Here is a 23,944-nt window from a genome sequence, read left to right on the forward strand (position 1 = left end):
GCCAAGTTTCGGTACCCAGAGGTTAGTCGTGTGCAAGAAGAGCGGTCCACAGCCGCCGTCCTCTCAGCATTCAGGTCCACCTGTGGACGTTACAGAGCACGAGCAGCCTGATTCAGAATCTCCACCACCGGCACATGGGAATAAAAAAAAGCACTGCAACAGATGTACACTATCATTGTCACTTGGATTGTGCTTTCCATTACCTTGCACTGGGTGGAAGATAGGACCATAAATCTCCTCATGAGGAGATAATGGCTCAGTGGGTAGTGCAACCACCTCAGCACACATCTCACTGAATTTCTCCAGTCTCTCTTACATTTATAAAAACACAATATTAAGTTTGAGTTGACTGCTTGCATCTGCTGTGGTGTTAACGTGGACCCTGCATGTTGATGCAGTCACATGTAAGTACACTGCACACTGTGCCACTTAAGCAGATGCTACTGCACATATACATCTCAGCTAACCAGCAGACATATGTAGGGCAGTGCTTCCCAAACCACTTTCTGTTAAGTTTCCCTTGTGGAGTAACATTTTGTCTGCCAAAATTAATGAGCCACCTCCTGTTGGGGCCTCAGCGCCACTGTGCAATGGATGACACCTCAGGACTACCTATCACCACCCTTAAGGACCATGACCCTTTCAGATTGTGCTCTTGATGGATTTTGCCTGTGTGTGCTCTGCTGCAGCAGAGTTTCACCCATGGAGAGCAGAAATAATTCTGCACGTTTGCGTTTGTGCTGTTTGGTGGGAAAAAAAATAATATTAAAAAATTGCTAGTTAAAGGAATAATCCTTTCACCAACCCCCAGGAGGACCTTTTGACTTAGTGGAAGACCACTTTCAGTGCCAGGTACATTCACCCATTACTGTAGGAGGAATCCACCTAACGTGGCTGTGGACGATAAAGTTGGGGTCAAATGTTTACGTACATCCATCGTGGACGTGAATGTTGCATGTTAGGCTTTCAGTGATTTCTGTCAACTGTTTTCTGGGACAGAATGATGGCAGAACATGAATGCTTAATAGAAAAACAGGAATTTGGTGCACCACCTTTATTTATTTTGGTTTGCTGAAATCAGCAGAGTCAGAATTATATGTACAGCGTGCAGATTATTTGGTTGATTGTCCATTAGTAGGGCAGTACAGTGACTTAGCGGTTAGCACTGTTGCCTCACAGCAAGAAAGTCCCGGATTTTCTTCCCACCTGGTCTTTTCTGTGCCAAACGTGCATGTCCTCCTTGTGTTTGCGTGGGTTCCCTCTGGGTGCTCCAGTTTCCTCCCACTTCCAAAGACATACAGGTTACATGAATTGGTGACTCTAACTGTAGGTGAGAGTGCAAATGTTTTTCTGTCTATATGTGTTGGCCCTGAGATAGACTGGTGGCCTGTCCAAGGTGTACACTGCCTCAATGACCCCTGGGGTAGTCTCCAGCCTCCTTGTTATCCTTAATTGCAATAAGCTGGTTCACAATACGAAGTTTGACCTTGACCAGATTCTTGTGGTTGTGATTGAACAAGATTCTGGTTGGATGTTTCACCACTTTTCTTGGCAGAATTGGTAAATTTCAGTAAAAGTAGTTTGTTTACTGGGACATACCAGTTTTGTAAGTACATTAAGTCACAATATTTTCAATAAGGTTGCAGCCAGAACTTTATGAATGCTGTTCCAAAAGCATAAAGTTTGTCTGCCTTATCTATTCAGTGTCAGGTTTTGATGTGTGTTTGGGGTTGTTGTCCTTCCAGGTTTCATTCGCCTTGCTGATTAATGAAGCTTTTGCTGAAGGATTCTCATATAGTCTTCCTTCCTCAATATTCCATCCACTTTTTGCAGTGCACCACTTCCTGTGGCAGCAGACTAACTCCACAGCATGATGCTGCCACCACCATCCCAGCTGGCACGTGTTGTTGGGGTTGAATGAGGATTCAGCTTTACTCATCTGAACACACATCTGGTCATTGTAGCCAAACAACTCGACCTTTGTTTCATCTCACCCAAAGAACTTTCTTCCTAGAATTATTTTTCTTTGTCCATTCTGTCAGTCACAAATTTTATTTGAGCTTGAAGGTGTTAATTTTGGAAACAGGAGCTTCTTTCTTGAACAGCAGCATTTCAGTCCATGATGATATAAAACTCAGGTTACCGTAGACAGTGGCACTGATGTTACAGCATCTTCAGACCTGGTGGCTCCTGGATTCTTCCTGACCATCCAAACTATTTTCTTCTCAGCTGAGGCTGACAGTTTGGGTTTTCTTCCCGACCTTGGCAAAGTGGCTGCACAGTAACTTCTACTTGCATACAAATTGTTTGAATGAATGATCTTGGAATCTGTAGTTGTTTAGAAATGGCTCCATCAGGCATCCCTCACTTGCTTAAATATACAATCCTTGTTCTCCTGCGCAGCAATGAGCTCAGACTTTCCTTTCATGTACTATGTGCTGGTTGATCCAAGACGTGCTGCCAAACAAACCCTTTTTGTGTTGGCACAGAGATGCTACTAGCCATCAATCATGAGCACTAATAGAACGTTAAGAGGTCTTGGCAAATATTTTGACACTTGCCGCACCACTGAATTAATAACCTAAGTGGTTGTATGTATATTTTTGGCCGTGTTTGTATAATTTTGACCCTTTGGTGTTTTCAGAAAACCCATTATAATTCAAAACCTGAGCCTCATACCTGAGAGGTTGTACTTTCCTATTAAAAAAATGTATGCTGTGCAAGAATTCTGCCACATAAAAAGCTAAATCACTGAAAATGACTGGACCACAGGACTAATTGAGTGGTCACTTGGCGGGAAACCAGAGTAGGTTTGTGAGGTTGGGGATGTACCAGCAAACGTGTTCCAGCTCTCTTGATGGAACCCAAAGAACTTCATCAACCCTCTCATCTCAAATCAAACCAGTTACATTTTTAATCAACTGCTACAGGTTGGGAGAAAAAAAAAAACTGATCCAAGTTGAATTAATCAGTAATATTTTACAGTAATGGCACATTAATTGACATAGAAGCATGAAATATACATTAATCTATTGGTTTGTGATATTGTGACGAAAAGCGCCTCATTTTCGTCACGGCAGCATGAATTTATTCTAATTCATTCCATGATGGCTGCACGAAATTAAAAGTAAAGTGGTTGGGGGGGAGAGTCAGTAACCACGCAGGTAAGCCACAAAAAGAAACCAAAACAAATAAGTACAGAAATTATGTGTAATAGTGAGAATTGACAAGTAAAAAGTCTTGAACACCTGAAGAAAGGGAGGTGCAAAAAGGCATGGAAAGCCAAGACACCAGCTGAAATCTATCAGTAGTTAGAAAGCAATCCTGCCCCTAGTCAGTGCAAATCCCAACCCAGTCTCACGGCAAGTCGTGATTCAGCAGCACAAAATATACATTAATCTATTGGTTTGTGATATTATGACGAAAAGCGCTTCATTTTTGTCACGGCAGCACAAATTCATTCTAATTCATTCCGTGATGGCTGCATGAAATTAAAAGTGAAGCGGGGGTGTCAGGTGGTTATGGTTAGGGTTATGGGAAGGAGAAGGGTTAGGTTATGGTTGAGGTTAGAGTTGGGGGTAGGAGTAGGGTTAGTAATAGTGAGTTAAAAAAAAAAAGCCCCATCATGAAAATTCGACTTATTTCGTGACGGAACATGAAAAAAAAAAAAAAAACGTGAGACTGGGCTGCAAATTCATATCAGCTGGTTCAGTCCAAACTGATGGTCTCATTATCAAAGCAACACACATGATGGGCAAAAGGAAAGAGCTCTCTCAAGATCTTCACAACCTTATTGCTACAAAACATACTGATGACATTGGTTACAAAAGGATTCCTAAACTTCTGAATGTTCCAGTGAGCACTGCTGGGGCCAAAATCTGAAAGTGGCAAGAACATCATTTCACCATAAACCACAAGATTTCTCACAGAGGAGTGAAAAGAATTATCAGAAGAGTTCTCCAAGAGCCAAGGACCACTTGTGGAGAGCAACTGAACAGCTGTTCAAAGCAATCAATAAGTAAAGCACTCAACCACCATGGCCTGTATTCACACTCACCACGCAAGACTCCATTGCTGAAGAAAAAGCATGTTGAAGCTCATTTAAAGTTTGCTGCACAGCATTTAGAGAAGCCTGTGAAATACTGAGAGAATTTAGTTTAGTCAGTTGAGACCAAAACTGAACTCTTTGGATGCCATGATATGTAAGATAAATGGCACTGCACATCAGCCCAAAAGCACCAAACCAAGAGTGACGTTTAGAGGTAGGAACATCATGGTGTGGGGCTGTTTTTCAGCAGATGACACCGGCAAACTTCATATAATTGAAGGAAGGATGAATGATTAAAATCTGCTGCTATCCACCAGGATGATGAAAATGAAATGAGGCTGGAGATTTCAGTAAGACAGTGATCTGACACACAGCCAAGGAAGCTCTCAACTGGTTTGAGAGAATGAAAATAAAGCTGCTAGAATGTCCCAGCCAATCAGCAGACTTGAATCCAACAGAAAATCCATGAAAAGAACTAAAGATCAGAGTTCATACAAGAGGTCCACGGAAACCTCAAGATTTAAAGACTGTTTGTGTGGAAGAATCCACCAAAATTACATCTGAGCAATGCACATGACTAGGTTGTCCACACAGGAGGTTTCTTGAAGCTGTCAAAGGCTTTTGTACGAAGTATCCAAGGTTGGGTAGGATTACTTTGAAAGAATACATGTGGATTACATGTATGTATGCCCATACATTTGGATTACTTGTAATCTGATTACTTTTGGATTACATTTCAAAGTAATCCTACCCAACCTTGGAAGTCCATCCATCCATCCATTTTCTTCCGCTTTATCCGGAGTCGGGTCGCGGGGGCAGCAGCTCAAGCAAAGCCGCCCAGACATCCCGATCACACACACCTCCTCCAGCTCCTCCGGGGGAACCCCAAGGCGTTCCCAAGCCAGCCGAGAGATGTAGTCCCTCCAGCGTGTCCCGGGTCTTCCCGGGGCCTCCTCCCAGTGGGATGTGCCCGGAACACCTCTCCAGCGAGGTGTCCAGGGGGCATCCACAAAAGATGCGACGTGGAGGAAGCAGCGGCTCGACTCCGAGCTCCTCCCGAGTGACCGAGCTCCTCACCCTATCTCTAAGGGAGTGCCCAGCCACCCTGCGGAGGAAACTCATCTCGGCCGCTTGTACTCGCGATCTCGTTCTTTCGGTCATGAGCCAAATCTCATGATCATAGGTGAGGATCGGAACGTAGATCGATCGGTAAATGGAGAGCTTTGCCCCCCTACTCAGCTCTCTCTTCACCACGACGGTCCGATACAGCGACCGCATCACTGCAGATGCTGCACCGATCCGTCTATCGATTTCACGCTTCCAGCCTTGGAAGTATCAAATAAATTTCAGTAAGCATGTTCAATATTTTTCCCTGTGCCATTCCATTTTATTACATTTAACTTAATTTACGTACTTAATTGTTTTGGTTTCTTTGTGTGTATAAATTACTTGCGTTTTTACCAACATCTGGAGAAAAGTCAATGTCAGTAGCACCTGTAAAAATATATTTACTGAGAAAAATGGTGACATGTTCCATAGTTAATTTACCCGTTGTATGTTAACGCAGCATTACCTAACAGTTAATGTGTTTAATAAAGTTTCTATTCATGTTAATTAATGCAGAAATAAGCATTAACAGTGAATCAAGAGTTAATTCGTTTTGTAATCATTTATTAATGGAAATTTTAACGAATTTAGTAATCAGTATTAACAAACAGTTAATTAAGAGATTAAGTAGTTTAACCTTATTGTAAATTGTTCCTACCTTATCTGCTCAAGTATGTTTTTTTTCTTACTAGTTAAGCGCTAGTTCTAATTGGCTGACATGCTTTTGATGCACTCTCACAATTTTTTCCCGTGACGGATGAAAATCAACCATTTTTTCTTCCTGTCTGAATAAATCTTGTTAATCTGACTCTAACAGTCTTTATATATTCTAAACATTTTTTTAAACCTTAATTGTTCCCACTTGAATCAGTTTAATTCCACTTTTGCTGCGATTCACATTTTTCCTCCATTTCTTCACTCTTCACTGCTCTGCCGCCCTTTTTCAACTCATTTGAGTGGTTTTTTATAGGCCTTAATAGGCAAAACTATTTCGCAGTGCAAAAAGGATTAGAGGAAAGTCAGGAGAGGGAAAAAAATCAACAGATTTTGTGAAAAATAAATGCTTTTTTCCAAATTTCTTATCTCTTGAATCCTTAATCTGACTCTGTAGATGTATTTTGCAGTCCCTCTGTGATCCCTGCGCTCAGGTTTGAATCACAGCTTTGATCCTTTGCTGGTTTCCGGGCCATGAATAATGCTTTGTGTTTTCAATGGGGAAACCCGAGCAAAAAGGAACCGAATCCAGGTCTCTGCAGCAGTGTGCCACCAGCGGGCTTGTCTGTCATCCAGTCAGGCTTCCCCAAACCTTCTGCTACAGAGGAGGACGGGTCCAGTCCCAGAGACACGCTGTGTAATTTCAGTAAACATACATAATTGTGATTCATGTGTCCGGGATCAAACTGTGAAATTGCTTGACCGCAGGTGTCACAGTGGTTTTAAAGTAATATGCGAGTCTCTCTGTTTGTCTGTTGCTTGTTGTCGTCTCTCTCGATGTAAACTGTTCTGTTCTGGTATCACATGCTGTATATATCTGTGTGTAACACATCTGTCTAGGTGGGGAATCTGGGTCTGCTCTTCATGTTGCTGTTCTTCATCTATGCAGCTCTGGGAGTTGAACTCTTTGGAAAACTGGGTTAGTGTGTATGTGTGTGTGCATACGTGCATGTGAGTATGTGCATGCATATACATTGACGTCACTATATGTATTGCACAACACTCTGCCTCATGTGTATGCAAATATTTTTGTGTTGCATAATTGTGTCAATTCAGAGCCATTTCGGGACTTTCTGCTCTTTTCACTCAGTCCCCTTTGCCTGTTTTGCCCAGAATCACTGCTCCCGTAATTTTGTTTTTCTCCTTTCATCCCTTTTGCAGAGTGTTCCGAGGAGAACCTGTGTGAGGGTCTTAGCCGCCACGCTACCTTTGACAACTTTGGCATGGCTTTCCTCACGCTGTTCAGGGTGTCGACTGGAGACAACTGGAATGGGATTATGAAGGTTATTTCTCTTTGTGTCTCGCCCACGCAGAGTTTCTAAGATGATGGATGGAGGGAGTTTGTGTCTGAGCATGTTTTCTGCCCTATAGCATCAGGTTTGAGACCGGCATTATATTATGCAAAGCAAATCAGTTTTTTTAATGGCGAAATGAGAGCTGGTGGCGTTGAAGGAGCTGTGAGACCTCATCACTGTTCTGCAAGAGGCTCAAGTGCCATCACACTTGACTCAACATCTCCCCCTGGTGGAAGAGAAGAAATACAGGATGAATAGATCTTGATGTGCATCTCCTTTGCAAATGCCTTCACTGATTTATTTTTTTTGGGGGGGGGACCTCTCCTCTTGCAGGACACACTGCGTGAGTGTCGCCCGCAGGACCGTCACTGCCTCTCGTACCTGCCCTTCATCTCCCCCATTTACTTTGTCACCTTCGTCCTAACGGCTCAGTTCGTCTTGGTCAATGTTGTCGTTGCCGTGCTGATGAAGCACCTGGAGGAGAGCAATAAGGAGGCGGAGCTGGATGAGCTAGAGGAGAGGAGAGAGAGGGAGGAGGCCAGCCGGGCTCTCAGTAGCGCAGCGGCGGGTGGAGACCTGGGGCCCAACGCGGAGACACCTGCTCAGGTAACAGACAGAGCATGAGTGAGTTTTAAAAGTGTGATGATGGTGATACAACGCTGACGGGCCCATGCCCCCCCCCCACCCCCCACCCCTCACTGGCAGATGCTGGTGGATGAAGAAGAGCGTCTCCATGGCAACTTGCTGAGTATGGGACGCATGCTGTCTCTCCCTAGCGACAGCTACATTCAGCCGCTCAGATGTTCTCCTCTTCCTCCCGTTGGTCATGACACTTACTCCTGCTACAGCTATTCAGGTAATTTAGGTGCCAATAGCTTTTTAAGTTGAAGAATAGTTTTTGCAGCGCTGCACTAAAGGGTTATTGCTTTCATAAATTGGATATAATAAGGAAGAGGAGCGATGTGGAGAAAAATTCAAAGACTGATGATGCAAGTGTTCAAAAAGAATATATATATATATATTTTTTTTTTTTCCCCCATAACAAACAAATATTATGTAATAAGCTGCAATGTTATCAGCAAAATAAATAAATAAAAATAAAATGCATGGAAAGTGCTGAATTTATACTTTTTATGTTCAATTCTGGATCAATAAGCAGATTCAACAAACATAATAATTAAAAAAAACCCAAAGCTGTCCGCCCTCTGAGTTGGGAGAACAGACATGTAAGATCTGCACACCTTCAGAGGAGGGGATCAGGTTATGTGATTAATGATTATACACAACACACCAAAACTTTTTTTTTGTCATTCTTATCCTGTAAATGGATAAATATCTTTAATTTTGATGTAAAGTACATGACGGTTCCATAGCCTGTAGTGGGTTGTGGTACATCCTACCTAATTCAGTGGTTCCACTATGTTGTGGTTTGCAATAAATCTACATCAAAATCTTTGGTGTCTGTGAATAAACACTGGGCTGATGACCAGGACCAGGATAGGACTTAATACTTCTTCTGCATTAATATCTGCAAAGTCTTGTGGTCTTTTTTCACCTGGCTGGGGAAGATAGATGGTTACTTTTGAGACGTGGGGAAGGACCAGTTGTCTGCCTGGGTGGTTGCCATCCAAGACCCAAGGCATTTCCATGGTATGGTGGATACAGTAACACGTGACACCAATGCAATCTTCCAGACCTGACCTGCAGATTAAGATCAGATAAGGTGTTTTAGATCTTCGTAGAGGTATCCAGTGTATTTAGTGGACTAGGTTAGGATGTGCTGGAGGCTAATCCCAGCTAATTGTTACTTTATGTATTTGTTTCTGTTCTCCCTTAAATAAAGGTTTGAGGGGTATATGGGAATTGCCATGCTCATCTGTCCATGTGTCTCATAAGCTCAAGTTTTTTCTAAACAGATTGGTGGATAACAATGAAACGTCACATAATTCTAGTACCCGTGATGTTGTATATGAAGAAAAAAATAATTCCAGTCTGACATGTTCAAGTAGAGATAACTGGGCTCTTGCTGTTGTTTTTATAATAATAATAAATTATGTACTTTATTATTATTATCATTATTATTAGTTTTGGTGCAATGAATGTGTCAATTACATGTACAAATAGAACAGTTTGTTAACTGAAGTATTTCATCACAAAACATGTTACCACTGATATGCAATTTAATTCATGCAAGCAACTGGTATGGCAGAATGATGGGTATAAATATGGGAGGTTCCTCCTAGATCTCTTACGTTGTTTACTTAAAAATAAGACGATGCACAGTTGATAACTAATCTCCAAGAAGGATTTAGAGGCAGTACAAGGACTGGACAAAGTCAATAAGTAAAACCAGCATGAAAAAACAAAAAAAAAACAAAAAAAAACAAAAAACCAAAACATAAATTTACCTTCATAAATTTTACTTCAAAGTAAAAAGAGAATCTCCATAAAAGAGAACCTAATATTAGCACAAAGCAACTTACTGCTGTCTCATTAGTGATCACCAGGGTGGGTAGTAATGCTCCACATATAATGCACACAAGTTAAAAAGTAGTTTTCTTTAGCTGAACATCCAGTTTACACATTTTCTTAAAAACTAGCGCAGTGCCCGTAGGAAGTTTTTATTCCTATAGAAAATTGGAAGCTTAAGTAGATTTCTCGTGGACGGTCGTATGAGGCTGTGTTTGAAGGTGGGATGTATGAAGAGGTGTACTTATGCTATATTACATTATTATTTGAATATAGTATTTCATATTGTTTTAAAAGATCAGTTTTATTATCAATTATATGAAAATGAAAGGATTCCTTTTAAGTCAGACAAAATGAAACAGAACATTTAGAATATCTGAAACAGCAAATCAGTATCTCACCTCCTGAACACAGTTTATTTAAACTTGAACTCACAGCAAATATAAGATTTCATTCAGCTTATGTACTTACTGAAACATTGTACAAATAGTTGGAAATTTGTTGATGTTTTCAAAAAGCGGATTTTAGCTAACGTCTCCTCAGTGTTGTCAAGTTAAACTCATCGATTTCTATTTACTCACTAGATGGAGGACCGTGGTGATCCACTCATTCTCTGGCTGTTGCCAGAGCGCCGCCATGTTGGTTAGCGACCGACAACCAGACATCGATAGAAATCAGTGTGGGCATGATTGATTTCACCATAAATCTGCATTTTCCGTGCTATTACTGCATGGTTACATTTATTCAAACTCAGTCCCACATTTGCACAGCCACTATTTGTCAAAAACAAATACAGAAGAGGATCAGACTATTTATACAATAGACTTGAATGAATTTGTTCATCACAGTCCAGATGTTGTGAAGCAAAATAGAAAATAATACCATCAGTTTGTCAAACACATTATGCCTGCCATGACACGAGATACTAGTCTGATTCTTAATTAATTTCAATAAGTTAAAGATGGGAAATAATCAGAGGTGAAAGTAAGAGCTTCGCACACTCGCATCATATTAAAGATATTAATATTTAAGACTGCTCTTAACCCGCCTGCTTTTACGCAGCGCTTCTCTGTGAAAATATGAAATAAATAAAATGAAACAGCCACGCCAGCCAGGGTGAAAGAAAGATTATTCAATCGTTTCTGGATCAAGTTGAAAGAAATCTGAAAACACTACCCTGGAATATGAAGAATATCATAGAGAAATTAATCTCAGTCTTGTATATTCTTATATTAGTAGAATGTACAGTGTCAAAACGACTGTCATGTGACCCACCAAATTGAGAGAAAAAGCATTTCCATTCTATGAATTTGCTCTTACAGAATATCTCAGGATAGAAAACATGATGTGAAGAAAAAACCAGAGGCTAATTAAGAAGGGATAAATTGAGACTTATGCAAGTGAAACTTCTAATTGAATCGCTAAATGAATGGTGTGATATTTATCACGACAAAGCATTCAGGCAGTAAAACTGAAGTCACTACTTAACAGAATACAGATTGACAAAAATTAAATCATTTTCTTACCTTTATTCAGCAATTTTAGTAATTTCCTCACATCATTAATATTGCATATAATACACACTTATGAAAGCTCACTCCACAATTTATTATTATTTATTTTTTATTTGTTTAACTTTTATTTAACCAGCTGACAATCCTTTGTGAGCTTGTCGCTGCACCTGAAAGCTGCACAAAACAGCATTTTCGGATCACTTTAACCCAAGTTTAAGTCAGCAAATCATAGAATTGTATTTAATCTAATGTCTGATGACGCGGAATAACGCTAAGCAAGACAGAGGCTGCTGGCAACAGCTCACGGACTGCATCTGCCAACTAGCAGATTAAATAGAAATCGATGGTTAATCTCAGTCGCAAGGAACATTGACAGCATGCCTTTCACAGTCAAAGTATTTGCTGGGACGATGGCATGAAATGCTTTACTGTGAAACAGTGCAAGCAACATGAACTATCTGATGTTGTTTAACTTTTCTACCATTAACATCAGTGAGCCACACCATCTTGGAAGTACGAATGTTACAATGTTAATCAAAATAAAGGTTTCAAAATAAAGGTTTATTTTGGCTTTTGGATTCATGTTCCCCAAAGGCTTTTGGGGAACATGAATCCCCAAAAGTTTAATAATAAAGGATGAACATCATTGTGCCATGTGCAAGCTATATCCGAAAGTTGAGGTCGATCTGACAAACAGTCAGAGAGCTATATCTCTCTGACTGTTAAAATTACTTGATATACCTTGTTAGCCTGATTTAAAAGTGAGTTGAGATTACTTGAGTATTGTTGTTAATATAACAAAAATATTTGTGACAAAAAGTCATGTGAGCTTGGTCTTTAAAGTTGGAGACACTTCATTGTGAGTTGAAATTACTTGACATAACTTGTTGGCCTGATTTAAAAGTGAGTTGAGATTACCTGAGTATCGTTAACAGAACAAAAATATTTATTTATATGACTAAAAAAAGAAAGTTCCCAGAACAAAGCAATAAGTCATGTGAACTTGGTCTTTAAAGATGGATGCACTAAGTTGTTCAAATGACCTAAAATAGACCTAAAAGAGTTCAAATGATCTAAAATAATTTGCTAGCCTTAATCAAAATTTTAAGGCAGCGAGGTTACAAATTATTTTAAGTTGAGTCAACTTGGAATTTTTTACAGTGTATGCAAGCCCCCCCCCCCCCCACGCACACACAAAGATCTTTCTTGCTTTATAGATAGATGTATTTGTGCTGTTGCTTGAGTAATCTCTTCAGTTGGTAATCTACTTTTTAAATAACCGGTACATTTGCCATAATTGACAAATACTCATTTTTATTTCCTGGCTTCACTCTTTCATCACCTCAGATTGTCATTATATTTAATGGTGTACATGTCAGGTTCAGCCCAACCTGCTGTGCAAGATTTGTGGAAAGTGTTTCATTAATAAAGTGTGGTATTATGCAATATATATATATTAATCTTGACAGTAAATGGCCTGATTGTGCATGTTTGACTTGATCATTCTATTTTTGGCAGGCTCTATGTCATCGCTGGGCTCCAGTGGGGGCAGTTCATTGCTGCAGGTTCCAGGCGCGCTGCCCACAATCAGCCATGCATCACTGGGGTCCGGACGTAGCTACAGGCCCATGATCTGCCTCAACACCTCTCAGAGCATAGACAGGCACATCTCGCCTAGACTTAGTCCAGCAGACAGTATAGACGGATGCAGGTTCAGTCCAGTCCATCGAAAAAACAGACACAGACTGAACTCAGCCCACAGTATAGACGGGTACAGGTTCAGTCCGACACAGCGCTTAAACAGACACAGACTCAGCTCTGCTCAAAGTGTGGATGGATACAGACTCCATTCAGACCACCACACAGACAGGCCTCAGCTCCGGTCCTGCCACAGTATAGACAGACATCCCTCGCTTAGACTGAGCACTGCTGACAGTACCAGCAGACAATCTTCTACTCGCTGGCTCAGCCCTCAAGACAGCTTAAACAGAAACAAGCTAAGCCCCTCCTACGTTCCAGAGAGTTCAGTCACCCAGAGACCAGGATCCTTCCGCGGTGCTAGCAGACAACTGCGGAGACAGGTGGGTATCATCTCCTCTCGACTTTCTGCCTACTGTGTATAGCCCACTGGGAGGCATGTGGTAGAACACCAGGATCAGTCACACCAAAGGCCCCACTGAGACCAGTAAACTGAATTAAGGGTCAGTCATTTGCGTATAGTATTACTTAATAATATTTTAAACTCCTGTTGAAGGGTAATTTAACCCTATTCAGGACTTCAGTGAGCACAATATGGAGAAAGCAATTGCCATGGGGTCCAATGGACCAAAAAAGTCCTGAATAGGGTTAATATGCATCATGTGGAACACTGTACATGACTGTGGTGATGCAACACTAACACACTTCACATGCTTGACTCTTTGTAATATTTGCATCTGGGAAGTAGGTTGAGTTCCGTCAGTGAAAATTTGTTAAAATATCTTGTTTCCAGTCAAGAGGAAGCAGTCTACCAGTGTCCTACAGCAGTGTTTCCCAATTCTGGTCCTTGGGACCCAAAGTACTGCACATTTTCAATTTTCCCTGAACTAAAGAGAGCAGATGCGCTAAGTCAGATGTTATACAAATAATGAATGTTTATGAATGCAATGGAAAGAATATTTCATGAGGTGAAAGATGGAACATTCCTTCTTTCACCTCTTGAAATATTCTTACCATTGCACTCATAAAAAACATTTATTATTTGTTTTATATAACGCCTAAAATAGATGCTTGTCATTTGATATTTTATTCATTTATAAACATGAGAAAAGAGACTTAAATTTTGATGTGCATCAGTGGTTATTTGACATCAAGAGGTTCTAAACAGTCCAACACGATTTTTAATAAATAGCAATCCAATCCAAAATTATTCTCAGTCAACTTGCAAAAACAGTCAGATAGTTCAAAAAGAATACTGGTGATGTCGTCCATCGCTAATGTGTGCATTGCCTTCTTTGTGGGCAGACTGGTGTCTGCTTTTCTCAAGCCAGCGAAAATTCACAACAGAAATTAATTGAGCTCTTCATCCGACAGCGGTTCTACTTTAGCTAGATACGTTGCAGCGAATATTGCAAATGCCTCCACACAGCTTAGGCATACTGGATTTGTTTTTGCTTTTGTGTTAGAAGAATGAACAGCGACCATCAATAAGCTGCTAAGCGCCACCGCCGCTAGTGCGCATGCGTGGTGGTCACAGCATGCGATGGTACAAAACATATGGAACCAAATTTACACTCTAAATGGAACCAAAATTGCACGGTAAATGGAGCACAAAGACAAATGGGATAAATGATCAATATCACATGACCTTCCAAACCACCAGTCAAATGACAAGGATCTATTTAGGTGTTATATAAGTTCATCTAATCAACATCTGACTGAGCTCAGTGACAATTAGTTCAGTGGCAAATGAAAAATGTGCAGTACTTCGAGTCCCAAGGACCAGGATTGGGAACTGCTGTCCGACAAACTACATTAGCCTTAGATGTGGAGGTTGTTCCACCTAATTTAAAATCAGCTGTAAACTTCCCAGTGTGCAGTGGAGTGTGGTGAGGTGAGCATGTTTCACGTTGGTGTGGTGCATTCATCTGCTGTCCTGAAAAACTGTCAACAGACTTTCCCATCCAGCTGCATTTTCTCTCTGCTTGTCTGCGCACATTTTCCTCCTCTGTTTACCCGGACTCATTCTGATGGAGGACGGCAGCTGTTCTGTTAAAAGTGTCTGAAGCCTTCATCGTGATAATCACTGTTCTCACTAAAAGTGGAATTGTTTTTCCCGGGGACGGCCTCTATTTGTGATGCTGTTTCTGTGTGTGCGTATGTTCTGTGTGCAGGAGGCTGTGCGCTGTGATTCTCTGGATCACAGCGGCTCAAATGAAGATGTGAGGGAGCCCCACCTCGTCGTGGCCTCCGCCACCGCCTCCTCGCCCCCACGGCAGCGATCGTGCAGTGTGCACACACTGAAATACACGCAACCGCGGAGGGTGATCTCGTGCAAAAGTCACAGCCGAAGTTTCAGTGAAGCCACCGGACATGAGGACGTATCTGAGCGAGCTGTGTGTGGCGCGCACTCAGAAACTGATTGTGAGAAGAGGCCCGTGAGACTGCAGACTCTGTCCGCCGGTGCTGAAGCCAACGCGGCAAGCCCCGAACCCTGCTCTGACCCTCATCCCAACCCAGACGATGCAGATGAGGAAGTCAGCCGCATTAGCACTTACTCACAAACACAATCTCCCGCCAGCTCCTCACACAAAAGCAGACACCTTACTCCCAGCCCAGGTGAGCACAGGAGCCGTCTCAGCCAATCGGTGTCTCCCGTTTCAGACAGGAACAGGAAGCAACGGATGAGCCCGCCCCCGGAGGAGGAGCCACTTACCGTGGCAACTCATCTAACGGACAACAGTGTTGATCTGAGGAGGCGGACCCTGTCATGTGATGCAACAACACTCACTCCCCATCAGCCAGAGGGCAGCTCCGTGGACGAGTAACAAACACAGGGATTGGTTATTCTTTCTTTCTAGGGGAGGAGTTGAATGTGCTACGAAAGCGCAAACAAGGAGTGAGAGATACAATCACTGCTCCCCGTTTCAGGCCCCGCCTTCACCTGGACCCAACTAAACACAAGATTACCACAGGGTGTTTCAGACGAACTCTTTCTGTGTGTGTATGTGTGTGTGTGTGTTTCTCCTTTGTGCTCTTTGCACTCAAGCTGCACACGCGAACATCTTTCCCATTTTTGTCTGACATAGTCCGAGTATCAGTTCAGACGCACGAGTCCAAGTCAAGAGTCTGAGTCCTCCCCACATATATTTACTCAAACACTAGCCTTCATCTTGCCTGCGCCCCCTCCCCACCCCCCATCCTTTTCTGTGCAGCTTAAAGCCCCGTTTACACATAGAGGGTAAGAGCTCCTGGAAGCGTCCCGGAAGAGTTTTTGGCCGTCTTAAGGATCAAACGCCGTTGTTAATGCCGGCGCAAGGGGGCGTGGCTTAGTTCTGGCTTCACTGGGAGTCGTCGAAAAAATTATTCAACATGTCGAATAATTCCGGGAGCGCTCCCGGAGAATTCGTGTGACGACGGAGACAACGCGAACAACGGCATTTGATACTTTTTAATCGCTGTTTCATCCTGCCCCTTCCTGTAGTGCCGCAGTTTACACCGCCGTAATTGGCGGCCGGCGTTGTATCCCTAACCAACGGCGTGTAAAACGGCGATAGAACCCACATCGGCGTCCTCAACAGCGTTTTAACCGGCGACAGAGGCAGACAAAACGACGGCACTAGCGGACATTACACCATTCTAAATGCCACCTCCCAGTTAAAACGGCGTTCCAAACGGCCGATAGGTGGCGGTCAGTATAAAAACACTAGTGCGCTGCATGCAGGCCTCTCACTCGCGGCCAGCTCCAGATATTTTTGCAGAGAAGCTCCAGTATGCCTCCTAAAAGAAAGTTGGCAGCGGCAAGGACTTAAAGAAGAAGGAAACCAAGAGGTCTGGTTCAGAAGCAGAGGGGAGGCCTGTGGTGGAGACAGAGCAACACGTTGAGGAGGGGGAAAGGAAGGAGAAGAAAAGGCTGAGGATGATCTCCCTCCCCCTGCAGTGACAGAGGCATGTATTCCTGCTGTTTCAGCCTATTATACTCTGGGGCGGTGCCTATATGCAAATGATCCTGGAGTAACGCAGGATTTGCCTGGATAAAAACCTGCGTATTAACCAGCGGTACACAGGGCATTATCGGCGGCAGCAGAACACCGCCGTTCTCACACGTGGAGGGGAGGTGATGGTCTAGTGGTTAAGGTGTTGGGCTTGAGACCAGAAGATCCTGGGTTCAAATCCCCACCTGACTGGAAAATCACTAAGGGCCCTTGGGCAAGGTCTTTAATCCCTTATTGCTCCCAGTGTGTAGTGAGCGCCTTCTATGGCAGCACCCTGACATCGGGGTGAATGTGAGGCATAATTGTGAAGCACTTTGAGCGTCTGATGCAGATGGAAAAGCGCTATATAAATGCAGTCCATTTATTAACCCCCGCTGCCTGACGTGTGCCGGATGCTACGGTGTCAAAACGCCGCTTTATTCAGCGGATTTAGCAGCGTTTTATCCAACTATTTGTGGATAGTACAGCGGTCAAAACGCCAGCGAAATGCTCCACCCCTTTCCACCGTGAAAACAGCCGGAACTACCACGAACTTCAGTCTACGTACTACCCGCTGACAAAACCATCTATGTGTAAACACTTTCTTCCATAACTGTTGGCTGCAGGGTTTTTATCTGGGGGCCACTCTCCTGGTTCTTCATGTGGAGGTTAATCAGGAGGTTCTCTGGAATGGTACTTGACATTTTGCACATTTGCAGGTTGCAGGTTGCACAAAACTCTTGGGCCCTATTTTAAATTAGGTTCAGACACAAAGCTGGTTTTTGAGTTCACACAGGCGTCGACCGACTCGTGAGCTCTTGGACAATTTCAGTCACATTGACAGATCAGATTGGCACATTTGTTTTCATTTAACTTTATATTAAATTAACTTTCTATTCATTTACCTTTTTTTTATTTAGTTTCATATTAGGTTAAGTTTAAATTCAGCTAAATTTTCATTTTGCTTTACATTAAGCTAACTTTAGCTTTAGTTAAAGCTGTACGGCCGTTCAGATTTCACTACGCTGACCAAATTTAGTTTCTGTTGAAATCCAAGAATTACAGTGTAGGTTTATTTTTGAAACATGTTCCAAAATTACAACTCATTTTCGTAAAGATAGCATATTTATCTGGGGGGGGTCCATGATGGATACTTTTTGTTTTCAACACCCTCTGCAGAAGGAGCTTTTGAAACCTTTGACGTCAGCTGATGCAAGCACCTGTCGCGTGCATGTTGGCGTCTGTGAGATGTCTTGTAAATCACTTAAGAGGTGTTATCTGGTTACAAAAACAGCAGTTCTAGATTTAGAAATGTTAATTTCTCTCTAACTTTTACATAATATACGAAAACCATATTAGATTTACACAGAAATAATCCGTTTTGCAGCGTTTTCCACCATCATGGATTTTTTTTTTGCTCAAGCAAACAACTAAATGACTACGCCTTGCCTTTCTGTACTCTGATTGGCTGTCACTGTGTGCTTCCCAGTATCCCTTGTGCAAGTCTAGGGAATCCCCCACGTGATTTATGACGTCACTGCCATAGACTGTGTGAAGACTTTTGAAATTTTTCACTTCAGGGAAACTATTTATTAATTTTTTTTTCTAAACAATACCTATTTTAATCATGTAATATTACCATTCCCCTATTTAAAGGCTAATAAATAAAATGACAGTGGTGCCAAAGTAAATTCTTTTCATGACTTAAATTTTAAATATTTGAAAGGCTTAATTTAGCTTAAGTCATTCTTAGATTAGGCTAACTTTTCATTTTCTTTTTAATTAACTAAACGTCAGATTCAGTTAACTTTTCACATAGCTTTTCACATATGCTAAACTTAGACTTAGCTAATTTTTTCTGAGATTCAGATTAGCTTTGTATTCAATTAGATTTCTGTTCTTTTACTTGCATGTTTAGTTGTATGTTCAGTTATCTTTATATTCATTTAACATTTAATTCTGTTATTGTCACAGTTAGCTTTATATTTGATTATCTTTATAGTGAATTAAATCAATCAATCAATCAATCAATTTTATTTATATAGCGCCAAATCACAACAAACAGTTGCCCCAAGGCGCTTTATATTGTAAGGCAAGGCCATACAATAATTACGGAAAAAACCCCAACGGTCAAAACGACCCCCTGTGAGCAAGCACTTGGCGACAGTGGGAAGGAAAAACTCCCTTTTAACAGGAAGAAACCTCCAGCAGAACCAGGCTTAGGGAGGGGCAGTCTTCTGCTGGGACTGGTTGGGGCTGAGGGAGAGAACCAGGAAAAAGACATGCTGTGGAGGGGAGCAGAGATCAATCACTAATGATTAAATGCAGAGTGGTGCATACAGAGCAAAAATAGAAAGAAACACTCAGTGCATCATGGGAACCCCCCAGCAGTCTAAGTCTATAGCAGCATAATTAACGGATGGTTCAGGGTCACCTGATCCAGCCCTAACTATAAGCTTTAGCAAAAAGGAAAGTTTTAAGCCTAATCTTAAAAGTAGAGAGGGTGTCTGTCTCCCTGATCTGAATTGGGAGCTGGTTCCACAGGAGAGGAGCCTGAAAGCTGAAGGCTCTGCCTCCCATTCTACTCTTACAAACCCTAGGAGTAAGCCTGCAGTCTGAGAGTGAAGCGCTCTATTAGGGTGATATGGTACTATGAGGTCCCTAAGATAAGATGGGACCTGATTATTCAAAACCTTATAAGTAAGAAGAAGAATTTTAAATTCTATTCTAGAATTAACAGGAAGCCAATGAAGAGAGGCCAGTATGGGTGAGATATGCTCTCTCCTTCTAGTCCCCGCCAGTACTCTAGCTGCAGCATTTTGAATTAACTGAAGGCTTTTCAGGGAACTTTTAGGACAACCTGATAATAATGAATTACAATAGTCCAGCCTAGAGGAAATAAATGCATGAATTAGTTTTTCAGCATCACTCTGAGACAAGACCTTTCTAATTTTAGAGATATTGCGTAAATGCAAAAAAGCAGTCCTACATATTTGTTTAATATGCGCATTGAATGACATATCCTGATCTAAAATGACTCCAAGATTTCTCACAGTATTACTAGAGGTCAGGGTAATGCCATCCAGAGTAAGGATCTGGTTAGACACCATGTTTCTAAGATTTGTGGGGCCAAGTACAATAACTTCAGTTTTATCTGAGTTTAAAAGCAGGAAATTAGAGGTCATCCATGTCTTTATGTCTGTAAGACAATCCTGCAGTTTAGCTAATTGCTGTGTGTCCTCTGGCTTCATGGATAGATAAAGCTGGGTATCATCTGCGTAACAATGAAAATTTAAGCAATGCCATCTATTAATACTGCCTAAGGGAAGCATGTATAAAGTGAATAAAATTGGTCCTAGCACAGAACCTTGTGGAACTCCATAATTAACCTTAGTCTGTGAAGAAGATTCCCCATTTACATGAACAAATTGTAATCTATTAGATAAATATGATTCAAACCACCGCAGTGCAGTGCCTTTAATACCTATGGCATGCTCTAATCTCTGTAATAAAATTTTATGGTCAACAGTATCAAAAGCAGCACTGAGGTCTAACAGAACAAGCACAGAGATGAGTCCACTGTCTGAGGTCATAAGAAGATCATTTGTGACCTTCACTAATGCTGTTTCTGTACTATGATGAATTCTAAAACCTGACTGAAACTTTAATTACTGCCACCTTAAAAGCCTGTGGTACATAGCCAACTAATAAAGTTAGATTGATCATATTTAAGATCGAAGCATTAAATAATGGTAGGGCTTCCTTGAGCAGCCTGGTAGGAATGGGGTCTAATAGACATGTTGATGGTTTGGATGAAGTAACTAAAGAAAATAACTCAGACAGAACAATCTGAGAGAAAGAGTCTAACCAAATACTGGCATTACTGAAAGCAGCCAAAGATAACGATACGTCTTTGGGATGGTTATGAGTAATTTTTTCTCTAATAGTTAAAATTTTATTAGCAAAGAAAGTCATGAAGTCATTACTAGTTAAAGTTAAAGGAATACTCGGCTCAATAGAGCTCTGACTCTTTGTCAGCCTGGCTACAGTGCTGAAAAGAAACCTGGGGTTGTTCTTATTTTCTTCAATTAGTGATGAGTAGTAAGATGTCCTAGCTTTACGGAGGGCTTTTTTATAGAGCAACAGACTCTTTTTCCAGGCTAAGTGAAGATCTTCTAAATTAGTGAGACGCCATTTCCTCTCCAACTTACGGGTTATCTGCTTTAAGCTGCAAGTTTGTGAGTTATACCACGGAGTCAGGCACTTCTGATTTAAAGCTCTCTTTTTCAGAGGAGCTACAGCATCCAAAGTTGTCTTCAATGAGGATGTAAAACTATTGACGAGATACTCTATCTCACTTACAGAGTTTAGGTAGCTACTCTGCACTGTGTTGGTATATGGCATTAGAGAACATAAAGAAGGAATCATATCCTTAAACCTAGTTACAGCTCTTTCTGAAAGACTTCTAGTGTAATGAAACTTATTCCCCACTGCTGGGTAGTCCATCAGAGTAAATGTAAATGTTATTAAGAAATGATCAGACAGAAGGGAGTTTTCAGGGAATACTGTTAAGTCTTCTATTTCCATACCATAAGTCAGAACAACATCTAAGATATGATTAAAGTGGTGGGTGGACTCATTTACATTTTGAGCAAAGCCAATTGAGTCTAATAATAGATTAAATGCAGTGTTGAGGCTGTCATTCTCAGCATCTGTGTGGATGTTAAAATCACCCACTATAATTATCTTATCTGAGCTAAGCACTAAGTCAGACAAAAGGTCTGAAAATTCACAGAGAAACTCACAGTAACGACCAGGTGGACGATAGATAATAACAAATAAAACTGGTTTTTGGGACTTCCAATTTGGATGGACAAGACTAAGAGTCAAGCTTTCAAGCTTTCAATTAAATGTATATTATTGTTATTATTAGTCTTGTTTGCTTAATTTTTTATTCAGTTAGCTATACATTCAGTTATCTTTACATTTAATATGTTTTTCAATTAACTCTGTGATTAGCTATTAGTTTTATATTCAGTTAGGTTTTCAGTTCATTTTCTAGTAATTTTATAGGCAGCATTTTGGAACAGATGGTGGTTTTCTTTCCTCACAGTAAGGATGTTGTTTTCCCAGTTCCTTTCTGTCTGGACGTTTCAACGCTCTGGTTTCTTCCAACCATCAAAACATGCAGGTTAGGTGTGTATGTCCCAACACTGGTTGATTTCAAGATTGTTCATCCAGTTACTGCAAAAATATAAACCACATGTCTGTGGAATCACTTCCTCAATCTGATTTGATATTTTGTGCAATTATCTTAAAAGAATGTATGACCTAAGTATCGACACACACCTGGACAGTCTGTCACAAACAAATCCAGCCACATCCACACCTGTGTGAAGTGAAGACCAGCTTTTAGGTAATATTTTTCACCAGAATAATACAATCTCAAAGTGAAATTCTTTATTTGGTTGATGAAATCCCCATGTGTGCACCGGTTCTCCAACCTTTGCACTGTGCATTCTGCATTTGGCACATAAATGTGCACAGCACTTTTCAGTGCGAAGAACATACCAACTTCATGCCACGTGCTGATTATTGCACCTGCACAAGAAATATAAAAGCAGAGTGGGGGGTTACTTTGACAGCCTGTGTTCCAGTCCCATCTTCCTTACAAATGGACACTTTGTTGACTGACTGTTGCTGGTCCTTCAGAACGTGTTTATGCTGGCCATATGCACAATAAAGCTAAATAGTAGCTTTGGAAAGAAGAGGCAAATTTTAATCTTCTAATTTTGCAGCCTTGCTGGAAAAACTAAGAATTACTCTTATACTGGGAGCAGCCGAATGAACAACAACTCCTCTTATAAAACATGGGCAATTTGAAAATGGGCAAAAGTAATTAAAATATACTTGAATTGCTTAATGTTTCATTAAGTTTTAAAATCACTTTTTCCTCATGAATATGCACCAAACAACCTAAATGTTTATTCACTTGCGTACCTGTTATTCAGGGCCCAAGGTGGTTCCATAGTATAGCAGATGTGGAAATGCGCTATACTAGCACATGCTCCCTGACAGGACCTGGAGCCAGAATGCAATTAGATGGGGTACCTATGGTGCCTACGATGTATAGTTAATGAGCTATTATGCATAAAAGAATGTCTACACACACATTTTGTCAAACTTACTATGTACATTGTCATGACACATAAAAGAGAGTCAGATTTGTTAATCGTAGGGCATAGGTGTAGGAGGTGGGGGGGGCAGGGGGGCAACTACCCCCTCCCCTGGGCTCGGCAAAATGCTCAAATTCGGGCAGATTGGCTGGGAAATTCGGGCATGGGCCATTTAGACTCTGAATACAGAACAGAATGACCTAAAATGTCAGACTTATTTTCGCAATTAATGTAAACAATCAAACCGCTATTTGGTCACCAATATAAATATAAATATGGGTATATAAATATATGGTAATTTAAAGAGTCATGGGGGTTTTTGAAATTCTGGCAAATTTGGTGTCGCCCCCCCCAAATAGACCCCACCTCCTACACCTACGACGTAGGGGAGGGTTTAATGAATTTATATCATGGACTATTTCTGGCTCCTAGGGTGGTACTTTGAGACCCTTGATTAAGTCCATAGTGCAAAAAAGTATTTTTATTTACTTAATTAAGTTTTACAAATGGCAAAGTTAATACATATTATGGAAATGTTTAATTTGTAATTGCGCACATGTAGGCAGATGCAAGCTCATTGTCATTTTATAAATAAGTAAAATTATACAGCAGCTTGTTGAAAGCAGAGCAAGTGGGGAATCCTACTTTAGTCCATTATTCAAAGTGAATTTTCACATAAACATGCAGTTTACCACTGGATATTTACAGGCTTTCTGAGCCAGCTCAACCCAGAGTCCAACCCAGGTTAATATGATGTGGTGTGATCGAGACTTTTAGTCGCCTCTACCTCGCTTTTTGCTGATCCAAGACATCCTGATTTTCTCTTCAGTCACCTCATTTTCCTCACTGCTGTTCCCCTCCTCATGCCGCCCTTTAGTATTCTCAGGGTAGAGTTAGTTCAGACCCAGTGAGCATGTGATAACGTGTGCAGAGTTAGATGTCCCCTGCT

General features: G+C 41.3%; 1 protein-coding gene across 2 annotated transcripts in view; it reads left to right on the top strand.

Moving 5' to 3' along the window:
• The window catches only part of LOC117525734 (voltage-dependent T-type calcium channel subunit alpha-1I-like), a 219,233-nt gene extending 203,349 nt beyond the window's left edge, over positions 1-15,884 (top strand). The window contains exons 30-35 of one of the 2 annotated variants that reach the window (XM_034187666.1): positions 6,710-6,788; positions 7,031-7,152; positions 7,498-7,770; positions 7,870-8,020; positions 12,666-13,228; positions 15,020-15,884. In XM_034187666.1, the coding sequence (XP_034043557.1) occupies positions 6,710-6,788; positions 7,031-7,152; positions 7,498-7,770; positions 7,870-8,020; positions 12,666-13,228; positions 15,020-15,673 (1,842 nt within the window). In that variant the 3' untranslated portion in view covers positions 15,674-15,884. Of the gene's footprint in view, positions 1-6,709; positions 6,789-7,030; positions 7,153-7,497; positions 7,771-7,869; positions 8,021-12,665; positions 13,229-15,019 lie in introns of those variants that run through there. The other variant, XM_034187667.1, reaches the window with a different exon arrangement.
• Positions 15,885-23,944: the final 8,060 nt, after the last annotated feature.

Source organism: Thalassophryne amazonica, chromosome 15, assembly GCF_902500255.1.
Source record: "Thalassophryne amazonica chromosome 15, fThaAma1.1, whole genome shotgun sequence".
NCBI lineage: Eukaryota > Metazoa > Chordata > Actinopteri > Batrachoidiformes > Batrachoididae > Thalassophryne > Thalassophryne amazonica.